At 36.5% G+C, this 15,582-nt stretch overlaps 1 protein-coding gene across 2 annotated transcripts in view; it reads right to left on the reverse strand.

Moving 5' to 3' along the window:
- Nucleotides 1-6,445, reverse strand: part of LOC149839470 (putative histone-arginine methyltransferase CARM1) — a 73,002-nt gene extending 66,557 nt beyond the window's left edge. For both annotated transcript variants that reach the window (XR_016431326.1, XM_090002562.1), the window contains exons 1-2: nt 6,118-6,445; nt 4,911-4,979 (exon numbers count right to left, since the gene is read on the reverse strand). Coding sequence is in view for 1 of the 2 variants with exons in the window: in XM_090002562.1 (XP_089858688.1) it covers nt 4,911-4,979; nt 6,118-6,375 (327 nt within the window). In the remaining variant the exon portion in view is untranslated. The remainder of the gene's footprint in view (nt 1-4,910; nt 4,980-6,117) is intronic.
- Nucleotides 6,446-15,582: the final 9,137 nt, after the last annotated feature.

Raw genomic sequence — 15,582 nt, forward strand, 5'->3', positions numbered from 1 at the left:
TGATGAAACCTTTAGTCATATCGTTAGAATGGGACTATATGGGTTATTCTTCCACTTGTTACTTTTGGTTTGCAGTTCAGTTGAACGTTAAGAACGCATTTCTTCATGGTGATTTGTATGAATAAGTGTATATGCAACATCTTCCTGGTTATCTGGAAGGTGACATTGTAAAGACAACCTTGAGATTAAGGAAGGCTATCTATGGGCTCAAGCAAGCTTCCAGAGCTTGATTCAAAACTTTTAGCACAACAATGAGATCAATTGGCTTTGCAGTTGCACGTAGTCAATGCAATTATTCTTTATTCACCAATATTGATGATTGTGACATAACATTGATTCTTGAGATAATTATCACATGAAGTAGTCAGTCTCATATTCAAGATCTTAAGATCTTCTTGCATGATAAGTTTCACAAGAAAGATCTTGGTGTTCTTAGGCATTTTCTTGGTGTTTAGATGGACAAGACAGCTAATTTATTGGTTCTTATGCAAAGTAAATGCCCATGATCTTTTGCAGCGAAGTGGCATGTCATAATGTAAGCATGCTAAGCCGCCAATGGCATTGAATACAAAGTTGCATGAAGAAAGTGAAAGTGATGATCTGTTTGCATCTCCAGAAAGGTTCAGAAGCATAGTGGGAGCACTTTAATATCTTACCTTCACACGTCTATATCTGGCCTATGTTGTTAATCAGGTTTCCCAATTTATGCATGCTCCTAGATAAAGTCATATGGATGCTAATAAGAGAATCTTTAGATACATCAAAGGCATAGATGTTGATGGTCTTGTATACTCCAAACCAATGAATCATACTTGTCAGATGAGCCTTGTAGTGATCTCGTATTCAAACGTAGATTGGGCAGGAGATCTTTCAACCACAGTTACAAGTTATGGAGTATTTCTAGGGAAACATTTGATCTCTTGGTCTAATAAACGACATAAAAGTAGCAAGGTCGAGTATAGAAGTTGAATATAGGGTCACAGCCACTGTCATGGCTGAGATTTTATAGATTCGGCATCTCCTTTCAGCATTTAGGCATCGGATCGTTAAGTCCCTCATATATTGCGATAATCAAAGTGCAATGGCAGTTACAACTAATCGTGTTCAACATAGCAAGATGAAACACATTGAGTTGGATAAGCATTTTGTTCGAGAACGAGTGGAAGATAAGGAGGTGCAACTTACCTTCACACGTCTATATCTAGCCTATATAGTTAATCATGTATCCCGGTTTATGCATGCTCCTAGATAAAATCATATGGATGCTATTAAGAGAATCCTTAGATACATCAAAGGTACAATTGTTGATGGTCTTGTATACTCCAAACCAATGAATCATACTTGTCAGATGAGCCTTGTAGTGATCTCGTATTTAAACGCGGATTGGGCAGGAGATCTTTCGACGAGAAAGTCAATTACAGGTTATGGAGTATTTCTAGTGAGACATTTGATCTCTTGGACTAGTAAACGACATAAAAGTATCAGCGTCCAGTATAGAAGCTGAATATAGAGTCATGGCTGCTGTCATGGTTGAGATTTTATAGATTCGTCATCCCCTTTCGACATTTAGGCAGCGGATAGATAAGTCGCTCATATATTTCGATAATCAAAGTGCAATGGCAGTTGCAACTAATCTTGTTCAACATGGCAAGATAAAACACGTTGAGTTGGATCATCATTTTGCTTGAGAACAAGTGGAAGATAAGGAGGTGCAACTTACCTTCACATGTCTATATCTGGCCTATATTGTTAATCATGTATCTTAGTTTATGCATGCTCCTAGATAAAGTCATATGGATGCTATTAAGAGAATCCTTAGATACATCAAAGGCACAGTTGTTGATGGTCTTGTATACTCCAAACCAAAGAATCATACTTGTCAAATGAGCCTTGTAGTGATCTCGTATTTAAATGCGGATTGGGCAGGAGATCTTTCGACGAGAAGGTCAATTACAGGTTATGGAGTATTTCTAGGGAGACATTTGATCTCTTGGACTAGTAAACGACATAAAAGTATCAGTGTCGAGTATAGAAGCTGAATATAGGGTCATGGCCGCTGTCATGGTTGAGATTTTATAGATTCGTCATCTCCTTTCGACATTTAGGCAGCCGATAGATAAGTCGCTCATATATTGCGAGAATCAAAGTGCAATGGCAGTTGCAACTAATCTTGTTCAACATGGCAAGATAAAACATGTTGAGTTGGATCAACATTTTGTTCGAGAACGAGTGAAAGATAATGAGGTGCAACCCTTAAAAAATCAAGTGGTTGACCTTTCCACCAAATCATTAGCCTTATTTCGCATGGATGTTTAAGAACAAACTGTCCATGGCCTAAACCCATGTACAGTTTGAGGGGGAGTGTTAAGGATAGAGGTGTTGATGTCCAGCAAAGGGTAGTTTGGTCATTTGTCTTGTATTAGTCGTATTGTAATTTTATTAATGTTATAAGGGTACTTTAGTACCATGAAGTTGTATATATATATATATGGCATCCTCGAATTGATAGAGGAACGACCCATTGACTCCCTTCTCCCTTTTCTTTCATCTTTCTCAAGGTACCACAAGGCATGCTTTCCAAGGGCTACAACTCTGCAAAATCTGACATACTACACTGTCAAAGATTCATTGAGTATATCTAGCCTTATTATATCCTAATCATCAATGTAGGTGAAAACATCAATAGGCACCAGCCAATCAACAAGGTGAAAACCCCTCATCATGTTGCAACCCTTCCATAAGAAATCTTAAAATGTCTTTAGTATGCCTTTTTTTAATCTTTTTAAAACATCATGCATAGTGATTACAAAATATTAATTGGAAATAAAGTAAAATATATAATGTAAACCTTAGTACCGTTGATACGTATAACCATACAAGCCATCCGGTCTTGAAGTTTTTTAACAAGTCAAATTTCTACCTCCTCACATAGACTGCAGATTTAACATGTGAACTGAAGCAGCATCCCTAAATAGCAAATTGGAAGCATTATCACTTGTTAGAGATGATAATGGCCCATATCTTGTCTCTAAGCAAACTATGTGATGCAGAACATATGGCTTAGGAATACCTAGAGGGCCTAAAAAATCTAGGTATGAGTCAAAGTCCAAGGGTCAAAAGACTTGTAACGCATAAAAATTAAAAAGAAAAACTAGAGATAGAATTCAGAAATTTTTAATACTTTTAGAACATAGATGCGATAAGCTTTATTTAGACATCTCTAGAATTTCCAGAATATAGGTGGAATAAGCTTTATTTAGAGGTCTCTAGAATTTCCAGAACATAGATGGAATAAGCTTAGAGGTTTATAGAAAAGGGACAGACATAAGAATCTGAAGTTTCCAGAGTTTTCCTTCCTTCACTAGTTGGGGTTTTAGGTCTAATAAGTACAGATTAAATTCAGCCCTTGTAAAATCATTCATTCAGTGAATTGAAATTTTCTTTCAGCTGTTTTGCTTCTTCTTTTCTTCCTTGTGGGTTCAAGGTGACTTCTTATTCTTTCCCTTGTGGATTCAAAGGGTGTCGTGCGGATTCAAGACAAGCTCTTTGAAGAAGATGGTGCTCTTCTTCTCCTGTGCTTTTGACTATGCCACTATGCTTCATTTACCTTTACTTCTTACTTACGTTCAAGCTCAAATGTGGCTATCACATGCTAGAATACACAGTACACCACAAGTCCATAATCTTAAGTTTTCTCTGGCTAAATGAATTTGATAACTTTTCTTTGACTATTTTGATTAGTTCCCCTTAATTAATGCAGTCTACTGGATCTAACATATAAAGTGCATAAGAGTGATTCTTAAGTGATAAGTTAATTACTATGTAAAAGTTCAAACAAGTCTCAAGTTTAGCATCTCCATGTTCCAAGATGGGCCATAACAGTAATTACTGATTATGGACATATCAACTTAAGAATATCTTAAATTGGCCATATAATGCCTCTGGATCACGGTTTTATCTTATTGTCCTCATCATATTATTGGTCAACACCTCGAAATCTTCACCCTTAATAAGGTATCCATTTTTTACATTTCTGTCCACAACTTTTTTAAGGTGATGTTCTTTTTAATTTTGCCAAACATTCCTTCAGAAAATATGGTAATCAATGAATAATACCGGTACAGCTCTTCCCTTTCTCAAAAGTTGCAAATTCTCGCATATGCCACTCACAAACATCACTACAATAACTAATATAAATGTGAAGAATAAAGGAATGATTACATCATAATCCACTAAATATATCTAACATTTTCAATGGCTAAACAACCCTAGGCAGAAAGTTATTTTGACTATTGAGCAGCAAGATTCCTATAACGTGAAAAACAATGAGGACTTAAACCATTTAATAAGCTGGAAAAGAACCAACCAGTTCCCACACTGACGTATTGTCTTTTCTAATATGTTTGTGTCTAGATAATAACATAACCAAGCAGACCAGTTATCATGATGGAAGAACAAGGGGGAAATATACGAAGCAGAGGAGCATGTGTAAACCCTCTGAACATCAATGGTTTTGGCAAAGCATCTGATATCAAATACCAATAATTCCACCTACAGAGTACCAGCCAAACTGAAGAAAAATCTACAAATACATAACTGATTGGAGAACATTCGTATAACAATTAATTAATATATGCACAAATTGCAAACTTAAAAAAACTTTGGGCAGGCAAGTCATAATAGCTTATTAGTCTTCAATCTACAGGAAAAGTCTAGGCCTTGAGAAAATTTCTTTTTCTTTTAGAGTAGGCCTTTGAAAACACTATTTCATGCTATTTTCCAGGAAATACATCATGATTACTTCACTTCTCTCTAAGAGTAAGTTTCTATAATGATATTTGATGACTATAAAGACCCAGACTGCACAAGATTAAAGCATCACTAACACCCAAGAGATGCAGAACAAGTACCTCCTTCAACGTATTGGACTGAAGATGTTCAGCTATGCATATTGATTCCAAGGGGCTTAAGCTGAATAGCTGCAAAAAACAAGCAAGCAGCTCACAATAAGCGTATTCCCTATCTAGCACACCACATGTTATGAGTAACAAGTGAATTACTCATGAAAAATATAAGACCTTCAAAGAAAGCCAACTCATTTCTGGCCAAAAATTTGATTCTGGCTTGGGATAGGATGTGGATCAATGACAAATAAACTGGATACGCAGTTTTTGTTTCAAGTGATGAATGCTTTTCTTAGAATGGTTTTTCATCAGAAAAGAAGGTTCAGCTGAAGAAGAAGTCGAAGAGATGATTCTTTCAAAAATTTCTCTTAAAACTGCTTGTGGCATACTAGGGATACTTTAACTCAAGGTCATCAAACTATGAACTGGACATACAACTATTTCATAGCAAGATGTCAATAAATTCTACAATGTGTTATAGAAAGATAACCAATTACAAAAAAGCTCTCATTTTTCCATGTACATATTCATCTAATTACAAAAATAGAGTCTCTAATTCTATGTATACATGAGTACATAAAGCTTTTGGCATTAAACTCATGAACTTCAAGTTTCTCGTGCATAATAACATCAATTCACGCAAAAGCACAAGCAACAAGAAAGGAACCAAGTGGCTCATGCATTTAAACAAAAAGCACAATTGCATCTTATATTGATGATGTTGGTGATACTGTGATTGTTCAAAATGGATCACTAACTTTTTACTCCAAAATGCTGGTAGTATAGGCCAAGCTCACCAGACCACTTGGGCATTACTCAAATCAATGTGACAATCACCTCCTCACTTCAAGGACAGGAATACTTATCCCCCCGGAACATTGAATAGAAAGGCAATGGGAACTGGAATGAGATAGAGGACCAAGCATCCCATTGTATTTGCCTCACAAAAGAAAGAAAACTCGTCACCATCTCAAATTGGCAATCGACAGTCCTCTAACGCGACAGCAAACGTATTCAACAACCATATTTCCGCAATAAATTAGCAATGAAATCAGCTCCACGACTCGCTCTTGGGGAACGCTCATGTTATTCGATGAGAAACTCAATCCATTCCTTTCTTTTACTAAACTGATGCACAGCAATCTCAGTTCAGGAAACAAGGAAAAAAACAAAGAGAAAAAAAAAAAGAGAAAGGATGAGGGCCCGTGCCCACCTGAGAGCTCCTCAGATCAATCTGAACGACCACGTCGTCGTTACCCTGAAGGAACCGGAGCTGAGGCTCCTGGGCGTCGGCACTAAATCGAGCAACCACGACGGCTTCAGGCTTCCCGGACGGCGGTGAAGAGGAAGACGTCGAAGACGACGCAGATGAAAAGAAGAGCGAAGAGCAAGAAGGGGATGAAGAAGAATGCAGAGCGATGGAGATGTTAGGGAACTCCTGCTTCCTCTGTGCATCTGCGACGGAGGCCATCTTCGCTAGGGTTTTCTCGCTCGCCCCCCCAAATTAGGGTTTCAGAGAGAGAGTTGCGCGCGGGAGGCGATAACACTTTATATATATAAACCCGAACCCGGCTAAGAAGCGGGTTGGCGGGTCGTGTCAGATTTTGCCGCCCCTACGGTCCACTGCCAACCGTAGACATAGATTTGAACTTAACGTAATGGATCCAATCCATTAATCGGGTCAAACTTGTGAGATCTAACTAGCATATGAGCCAGGGCTTGTGAATTTTTAGATCAGGCATTGGTTCACTCTGAACTTAAGCACTTTCACTTTGTATATAGGCTGCTCCGGCGAGGTTTAATTAGCGCCATTTCATCAACAAATAATGGAACTCGTGGCAAAGATGGGAAGCCTGCCTTTGATAGTACTTGCACCCACAAAGTACACGACTATACAATTATAAATATGAGTTAAGTAATGACGACCAACTTGTTGATTGATTTATTTACCGATTAAAGTTACCACCAACTGTAAATAGACTATCATGAACAATTTGGGTAACATTTGTTATAGTTATCCAATATTTTGCATTTGGACAGTTGCATATTATTATAGTAAGATACTGACCATAAATTATTTGGTGGTCAAAAGATTTTATTTGAATAGGATATCAAATTAAGATTTATTTATCATGGTCTATTTAATTTTGTATAATTATCTGATTAAACAGGGTTTTTAAGAGTCAAACGTGGCTTGTTCAAGTCTTGTAAATCTTTTATTGCTAATTGTGGTTCCATTTTTCAATTTCTAAGAAAGGGCAAGATGACATGAAAGTTTTACAATAAGTCTCTATTTTTTCTTTTATAGGATCAGAGACCTAGTCATGCTTGTTTTGCTTGCGGCATGCCAGAGGCGGAGCGGGGGGTGGGGGCAGGATTGGACTGTAGCCCAGTCCTGCCTCCCGAAACAGTTATTTATTTATTTATTTTTTAAAAGTCCAGCCCTGATTCCATATGAAATAGATTTTTATCCATTTTTTTAGCCCAGTTCTAGCCCAGCCCTGACCGCAGCAAATAGTTTGATTTGTCCATATGAAATAGATTTTTATTAATAATTGTAGCATTTTTTATTTTATCTCAAAACAAAAAAAAATCGGGGGTGCTGCCCCGAACCCCCGACTATCAAACCAATTTTTTTTCTACAATCCTCACATGAATCCTAGCTACACCACTGCCACTAGCAGCCTAGGCCCCATCACACTATGCCAAACCCCTTTGGAGCAATAAGACTCTATTCGGAATCCCGTGTTTGGTGCTAAGATGCCAAATCTTGGTTTTGACAAATACAAGATTTGAGAGCCTCTGGATTTGCCTAGTCCCAGGGCTGTTTGGATCTATTTTATGGTTGGAGTTGGCATCTCCTTGCCAGCCACCCAAATCTAAATATAAATTAAGGCATGTTCTAATAGATGTAAAGCCAAACTGAATTGAATTTCATTGAGCAGAGTTTCCGGCTAAGTATGGGTTTCAGAAAATGGTGAGATAGGGGATTATGAAACAATTAAAATTGTTCATTCCCTCCTACCCAGATAGGAGGAACCATCACTCATAGGTGAACTGGTTTCTCCTACAGTCTATACAATGTAGAAGTTATGATTTTCAATGTCCGAAGTTTTTCTTTTTTTTGGAAACTTGACCCTATAGATGCGTTTAACATGGTTTATTTGCTAGGAAGCAGGAGTTTGATCGTATTTTTCAAAGAAAAATTATGAATTTATGAGCCTTGAAGTTTACTAAAATCTTAGGCCATTGATTTTTTAAGCCTTACAATAATATGTTCGTAATAGGATGATCCACGAGCATTTTCCTACTAAATGAACTATGTAAGTCACAGCTATAAGGTCAAAATAGAAAAAAAAATGTGAAAAAATTGGAAAATCAAAAGAGTCCATTCCCACCTACCCAAGTAAGAGAAACCAATCTCTCTCTCTCTCTCTCTCTCTCTCTCTCTCTCTCTCTCTCTCTCTCTCTCTCTCTCTCTCTCTCTGTATATATATACAGAGAGAGAGAGAGAGAGAAATTTAGTCACTATGATGCGCAAATGAGTTTTATTTTAATTGTTTTTCATGAAATTAATAAACGGGTAGGGCCCTCCCTAACCCTAGCTTTCTATGTTGAAAAAAAAACTTTACAAATGTATTCTATATATTTTGGCTAGTAGGAAATGTTTCTTGGTTTGTCCGATTATGGATTATGACACATAGGCATGATTTTATTTTATTTTATGAAAAATCAATGACTTACAATGCGCAATATTTTTTTGACTCATAAAATCATGTTTTTTGGTTGAAGAAGCACAATCCAAGAGTTGGTTCCTAGCATTTGGACCATGTTGAATCCATCTCTTAGGCCTGGTTGGGTTGGCATGACTTTCGCCAATGATTTACTACTCATTTTGATGCTCAAGTTGATATGTCCAAATGTTACCACATACTCTCTCTTTATATACAACCATAGCTTATGGTACAACACACTCGATTTACATAAATCTAAGTGCCAAAAGCAAAATATAACCATTGAATAATGTGTAGTAAGTTCTATGTATTATTCTTTTGTGTTAATGTTGACTCGAATATAATATTTTATGCCATTTTTAAACCACTCTTATTTCATAAATTTTGAGCCATTGATTTTCAATATCTTAAAAATTGAATGTTATGGTGTATTAAACGTGATAAAATCTTCTAATACAATAAATAAACTATGCTAAACACATTTGTAAAGTTAGATTTAGTATTTGGTGGTTAGATCTATACAAACAAGAATGTGCACACCTTATAGTATCATGGTACAAAACAATTATATATATATATATATATATATGGGTGAGGTGGAACCGTACCGCCATAACTTATAGTGGTACATACTTGATTTATATAGATCTATGCTCCAGATGCAAAATCTAACCTTTGTATCATGTTCTATCTATTATTTTCATGTGTTAAAGTTGAATGAAATTTGATCTTTTATACCATTTCTATACCACCCTTATTTTTATAAAATTGTGCCCTTGACTTTTATAGTATCAAAAATAGAATTTTATGATGTATTAGACCCGTTAAAACTTTCTAATATAATAAATAAACCACTTTAAATACATCTTTACGGTTAAATCTACCATTTGGTAGTTATATCTATACAAACAAGAGTATGTATACCACCATATGGTATCATGATGCAAAACCACCATTTATATATATATAAAGAGAGAGAGAAAAAGTAATTCTAGAGTGCTCCGTGAGCACCTACTAGAAATCATAGTTGTAGGTTGCATCTTCTCTAGCTGGCACAATGGCCGAACAAGTGAGCAAGCAAGCAAGGGGCAATAGACATGCTAAAAGTGAGAGAAGATCTGATGCAACCCATGCAGTAGGCAGCGCATGCACAGGGTGCCTCACCCATGCACATCATGTGGCACAACATTTTGAAGTTTTGTCCCCTGTATAGGTGTTTTGGGCGCTGACCCCTGCTGATAGGAGACACCTGGGGAACCATAAAAAAATGTTGACCCCCTGCTGCAGTGTGCACCATGTCCCACAGCCACCTTATAGATGTACTTGACACAATTTATTTGATTGTAATCATGTTTTGGATCAGGTTTTTTGGACATCAAAATAGTTTTTTTTTTAAATCAGCTGTTTTTGGTACATTACGACCTAATCACATGATCTAAAACTTGTTTTCCACTAAATAACTACACGGTCTGGTCAATGAAAAAACACTCAAAATTTTAAAAAATGAAGCCTCTATTAGCTGGGAGATGGCAGTCCAGGAGCACCTTTTCATTACTAATATATATATATATATATATATATATATATATATATATATATATATATATATATAGTGGAGAGTAGGTGCCTACCATTAGTGAACAAGTATTTTTGTAAATCTGACTCCACAGATTGTTTGACATAGTGAATTCTCTAGAAAAAACACAATTGGATCATGTTTTTTAAATAGAAAATATGAATTTTTAAGCTTGAATATTTATGTAAATTTTTTATTGTTAATCTGTAAACATTATAAAATCCTACCCATGTGTAAGAATTAGATGACCTATTAAGCTTGAATATCTATATATAGAGCTTAGGTGCTTAATGATACGTGCTTAATGACGTTTTTAGGTTTTTTTCATTTTAGTTTTAAATTTTGACCATACAGAAGTGATATATGTAATTGATTTTATAGGGATCAACTCTTGAAGTGTTCGATTATGACACATGGGTGGGTTTTTATAGGGTTCAAAAAATAACGTCCAAAATCTTTGTAAAATTTTGAGGCTCCAAATATCAGTTTTTTCATCGAAAACACATGATTCACGTGTGCATTTTTGGTAAATCGACCATGCCCAACACATTTATGGAGGCAAAACTACGAAAAAAAGCTAAAGGAGCTAAAAAAACTATTAAGCACTTATATATATAGATAGATAGATAGATAGATATAGAGAGAGAGAAATTGGTAGTTGCTCACACGTTAGGTGCAAAATGGGGTTTTCTGCCCTTTTCATATTTTTTTTGCAGTTTTGACCCCATAAATGTGTTGGGCATGATCGATTTTCGGAGAATCTATACTTGGACCATGTATTTTTGATTAAAAAAAAAACAATATTTGAAGCCTCAAAAAATTATTAATATTTTGGACCATTGATTTTTTGAACCTTACAAAAACCCACCCATGTGTCGGAATCGAACACTTCAAGAGTTGATCTCTATAAAATCAAATACATAGATCACATCTGTATAGTCAAAATTAAAAAAAAAAACTGAAAAAACCATTTAGCACCAAACACATGAGCAACTACCAATCATTATATATATATATATATGGGTAAATATTGGCTACTAATGAAGGTAAGAAACTAATGAGTAGAAATCATTTTTTTCTTCAAAAATTTCTAATTTTTTTTAGATCAAATGTTTCATATGTGATATACATGGTTTGCTTTAGTAGAAAACTTATTTTGAATCATGTGATTGTGACAAGTAATTAGGTTTTTAAAAGGGGTTAAAAAATCAACAGCTTGTTGGGGTTAAAACGAACATACCGGGTTTCCCCACAAGTGTGAATCGATGAAAACAATAATGTAATGACAGTGGAAGGAATAAAACCAAAACAAACCAATAACATAAACAAAATAGCACACAATGATTTATGTGGTTCCTTCTTAACTGAGGTGCGTCCACGACGACCAATAGGTCAGCAATTTCCACTTTCTTTAAACAAAGATTACAGAGTGGCCAAAAAGCATAAGCCTTACAAACACACAAGGTGTAACGAAATGAACAAAAGGATATATCTCATTGAGGAACAAAGAACGAATGATCTGAAGAATCAGCTTGACGAAGTTTTTCTGAAAGAAGTGTAGCAACATTTCTTGTTTTTGTTCACTCCACACCCTTTTGGTGCCCTAAAAAAGTTTCTCACACATTTTCGCTCACTTCTGCTTCTTCTTTTGCTCTCTCATTCATCCCTTAAATAGAGGATGAGACCCACATTTAATGTGGAAGACTAAACATCTTATACAACTTACAATGCGCCTGAAGCGCATTAGCACAAATTGCTATCCACCTGAAGCCACAAATCGCTATCCAGCGACTACTACAAATTGCTATACAACGATACCACAAATCGCTATCCAGCGAGTATTGCAAATCGCTATCCTGCAATACTGCAAATCGCTATCCAATAAGTACTGCAAATCGCTATCCTGGTTAAAGCACTCTTCGCGAAATCGTTATCGACAAATCGTTGATTCTCAAATTCTGATCAGCTGAATAGTCACTCGGCTAAAAGGACTTCTACAAATTGCTATCCAGCGAATACAAAAATCGTTCTCAAGAAGATCAGGCATCGTGCTTGGAATTCTGCAGTAATACTAAATGTGCATCAAACCAATGGATCCCACAAAAGAGGGAAACCTAACAATTCTCCCCCTTCCTGACTTATATGGAAGCTTCTTCCATTTCTGTTAGGAATCGACACTTCTCATGCTTGTCCTTGGGTAATGACTTGGTCAACATATCTTATGTATTGTCATCAGTATGTACTTTCTCCAGTTGCAACATTTTTTCATTCAAGACATCTCAAATCCAGTGCTATCGAACATTGATATGTTTTGATCTTGAATGAAACGAGAAATTCTTACTCAAGTGAATCGCACTCTGGCTATCACAATGAAGAACATACTCTTCTTGCTTCAAGCTCAACTCTTGCATGAATTTCTTCACCCACAACAATTCCTTATTGGCTTCTGTAATGGCGATGAACTTAGCTTCTGTAGGGGAGAGAGCTACACATTTCTGTAATTTTGACTGCCACACAACTGCTCTCTTTGCAAAAGTACTCAAATACCCATAAGTAGACTTTCTACTGTCTACATCACCAGCCATATCAGAATCTGTGAACTCATCAAGAATAGGTTCACCCTTTCTAAAACACAGGCTCAACTTCAAAGTGCCCCGAAGATACCTCAGAATCCATTTCACTGCTGCCCAGTGTTCCTTCCCTGAATTTGACAGAAATTGACTAAATACTCCAACAACATGAGCTATGTTTGATCGAGTACCGACCATAGCATACATCAACGAACCTACTACCGAAGCATAGGAAATTTTTTGCATCTCAATTTCTTCTTCATCATTTGTTGGACATTGACTTGAGCTAAGTTTGAAATGGCCTGCAAGTGGACAATTAACAGGCTTGGCTTTATCCATGTTGAACCTCTCAAGAACCTTTCTAATATACTTTTCTTGCGATAATCAGATCAGCCCATGTGATCTGTTAGGAACAATTCTCATCCCAAGAATTTGCTTTGTTGAACATAAATCCTTCATGGCAAATGTCTCACTTAACTCCAATCTTAATTTGTTTATCTTATTGATGTCTTGGCCCACAATCAACATATCATCTACATAAAGCAAGAGAATGATAAAATTACCATCTGAAAATTTCTTCGCAAATACACAATGATCTGTGGAGGTTCTTGAATATCCATGCTCAGTCATAAAGGAATCAAACTTCTTATACCACTTCCTTGGTACTTGCTTCAATCCATATAAACCCTTCTTCAGCTTGCAGACTAGGTGCTCTTTACCCTTGTCAATAAAGCCCTCAGGTTGCTCCATATAGATTTCTTCTTCCAAGTCACCATGCAGAAATGCAGTCTTCACATCAAGCTGCTCAACTTCCAAATTCATGCTTGCAGCTACACCGAGCACAGTTTGGATAGAGGACATCTTTACAATTGGTGAGAAGATTTCATTAAAATCATGTCTCTTCTTCTGAGCAAAACCTTTTACTACAAGCCGTGCCTTATATTTAGGTTGAGAGTTGATCCCATCAGTCTTCTGCCTGAAGACCCACTTGTTCTTCAACACCTTCTTCCCTTTAAGTGTTTTTACCCAATCAAAGGTGTGATTCTCATGCAATGAATGCATTTTCTCTTTCATTGCCTTAAGCCACTCAATTTGGTTTTCATCCTCCAAAACTTTTTCAAAAGTTCCTGGCTCACCTTGATCTATAATCATTATGTACTCATTCGATGAGTATTTCCTGGATGATTGTTTCTCTCTGGTAGACCTCCTTATCGAGGTTTGAGGAAGTGACTTTTGGGGTGTTGGTTTCTCCCTCAATTTCTATCTCATCACATCCTTCCTCTGCATCATTGTGAAGAGGTGACATCTCCTCTATGAGATCCTGAACAACCGTGTTGAACAAATTTATGTAGAGAGATTGAGTCAATACGACTTGCACCTATGATTTCTAGCTCATTAGTTTCTCACCTTCTTTCCCATATATATATATATATATATATATATATATATATATATATATATATATATATATGTATGACGAGAGATTATCTAGTTTGAATCTCATGATGCATGTGTTCAGCATGCTTACTTTAGTGAGAAACCGCCAACAACAACAACAACAACAACTACGCCTTCATCCCAAAACAATTGGGGTCGGCGATATGAACCACCAAAGAAAATCAATATGGGTCTTCCACATGAATCCTTCTCCTCCATTCATTTCTATCCAATGCCATGTCCTCGGTGAGGTTTAAAGCATTCATATCCTTTCCTATCATCTCCATCCATGTCTTCTTAGGCCTACCCCGACCTCTTTTAACTAATATATTTTCCCATTTCTCCATCCTTCTAACTGGAGCATCATTAGGCCTTCGTCGAATATGTCCAAACCACCGTAAACGATTCTCTCTCATCTTATTTTCAATGGGTGCAACGCCTACCTTCTTACGTATCTCCTCGTTCCGAATCTTATCTTTTATTGTATTTCCACACACCCATCTCAGCATACGCATCTCAGCTACACTCATTTTTTGAATATGATGTCTCTTGGCAGCTCAACATTCCGTACTATATAGTAAAGCGGGCCTAATAGTCGTCCTATAAAACTTTTTCTTCAACCGCAATGGCATTCTACAATCGCACAACACTCCAGTTGCACTCTTCCATTTCATCCACCCAACCTTTATCCTATGATTTACATCTCCATCAATTTCTCCATACTTTTGAATGATAGATCCCAAATATTTGAAAGAATCATCCACCGGTATTTCGTGCTCACCAAGCTTCAGTACACTTCCATCACTACTTCGTTGCTTACTAAATCGACATTCCATGTATTCTGTCTTACTCTTACTCAACTTAAAACCTCTTGCTTTCAATGTCTGTCTCCATAATTCTAACTTAGCATTAACCCCAACTCTAGACTCATCAATCAAAACAATATCATCAGCAAACAACATACACCACGACACATTTTCTTGAATTGATCTCGTAAGCTCATTCATCACTATAGCAAATAGGAAATGGCTTAAAGCAGATCCTTGATGTAACCCAACCGTAATAGGAAAATTGGTTGTCACCCCTCCACAAGTGCGGACATTGGTTACTACTCCTTCATACATATCTTTAATTATACTAATATCTTTAGTGAGAAACCGCCCTTGGAACAAATTGTTTCAATGAAAATACATGGCCGAAACAACGTGTAGATAGGTCTAATTCAAGCAATTTAGAAGCCAGTTTCAACTAAAAACCTGTAGGTCACATCCATTGGCTTATTTGGACTAACAAAATCAAAATTAACAAAAATAGAAAATGGAGTTTGCAATTGCTAAGTTGTTTGTACATAGAAACGGTTG

The sequence above is a fragment of the Nuphar pumila genome, chromosome 4, assembly GCF_984573655.1.
Source record: "Nuphar pumila chromosome 4, dmNupPumi1.hap1.1, whole genome shotgun sequence".
NCBI lineage: Eukaryota > Viridiplantae > Streptophyta > Magnoliopsida > Nymphaeales > Nymphaeaceae > Nuphar > Nuphar pumila.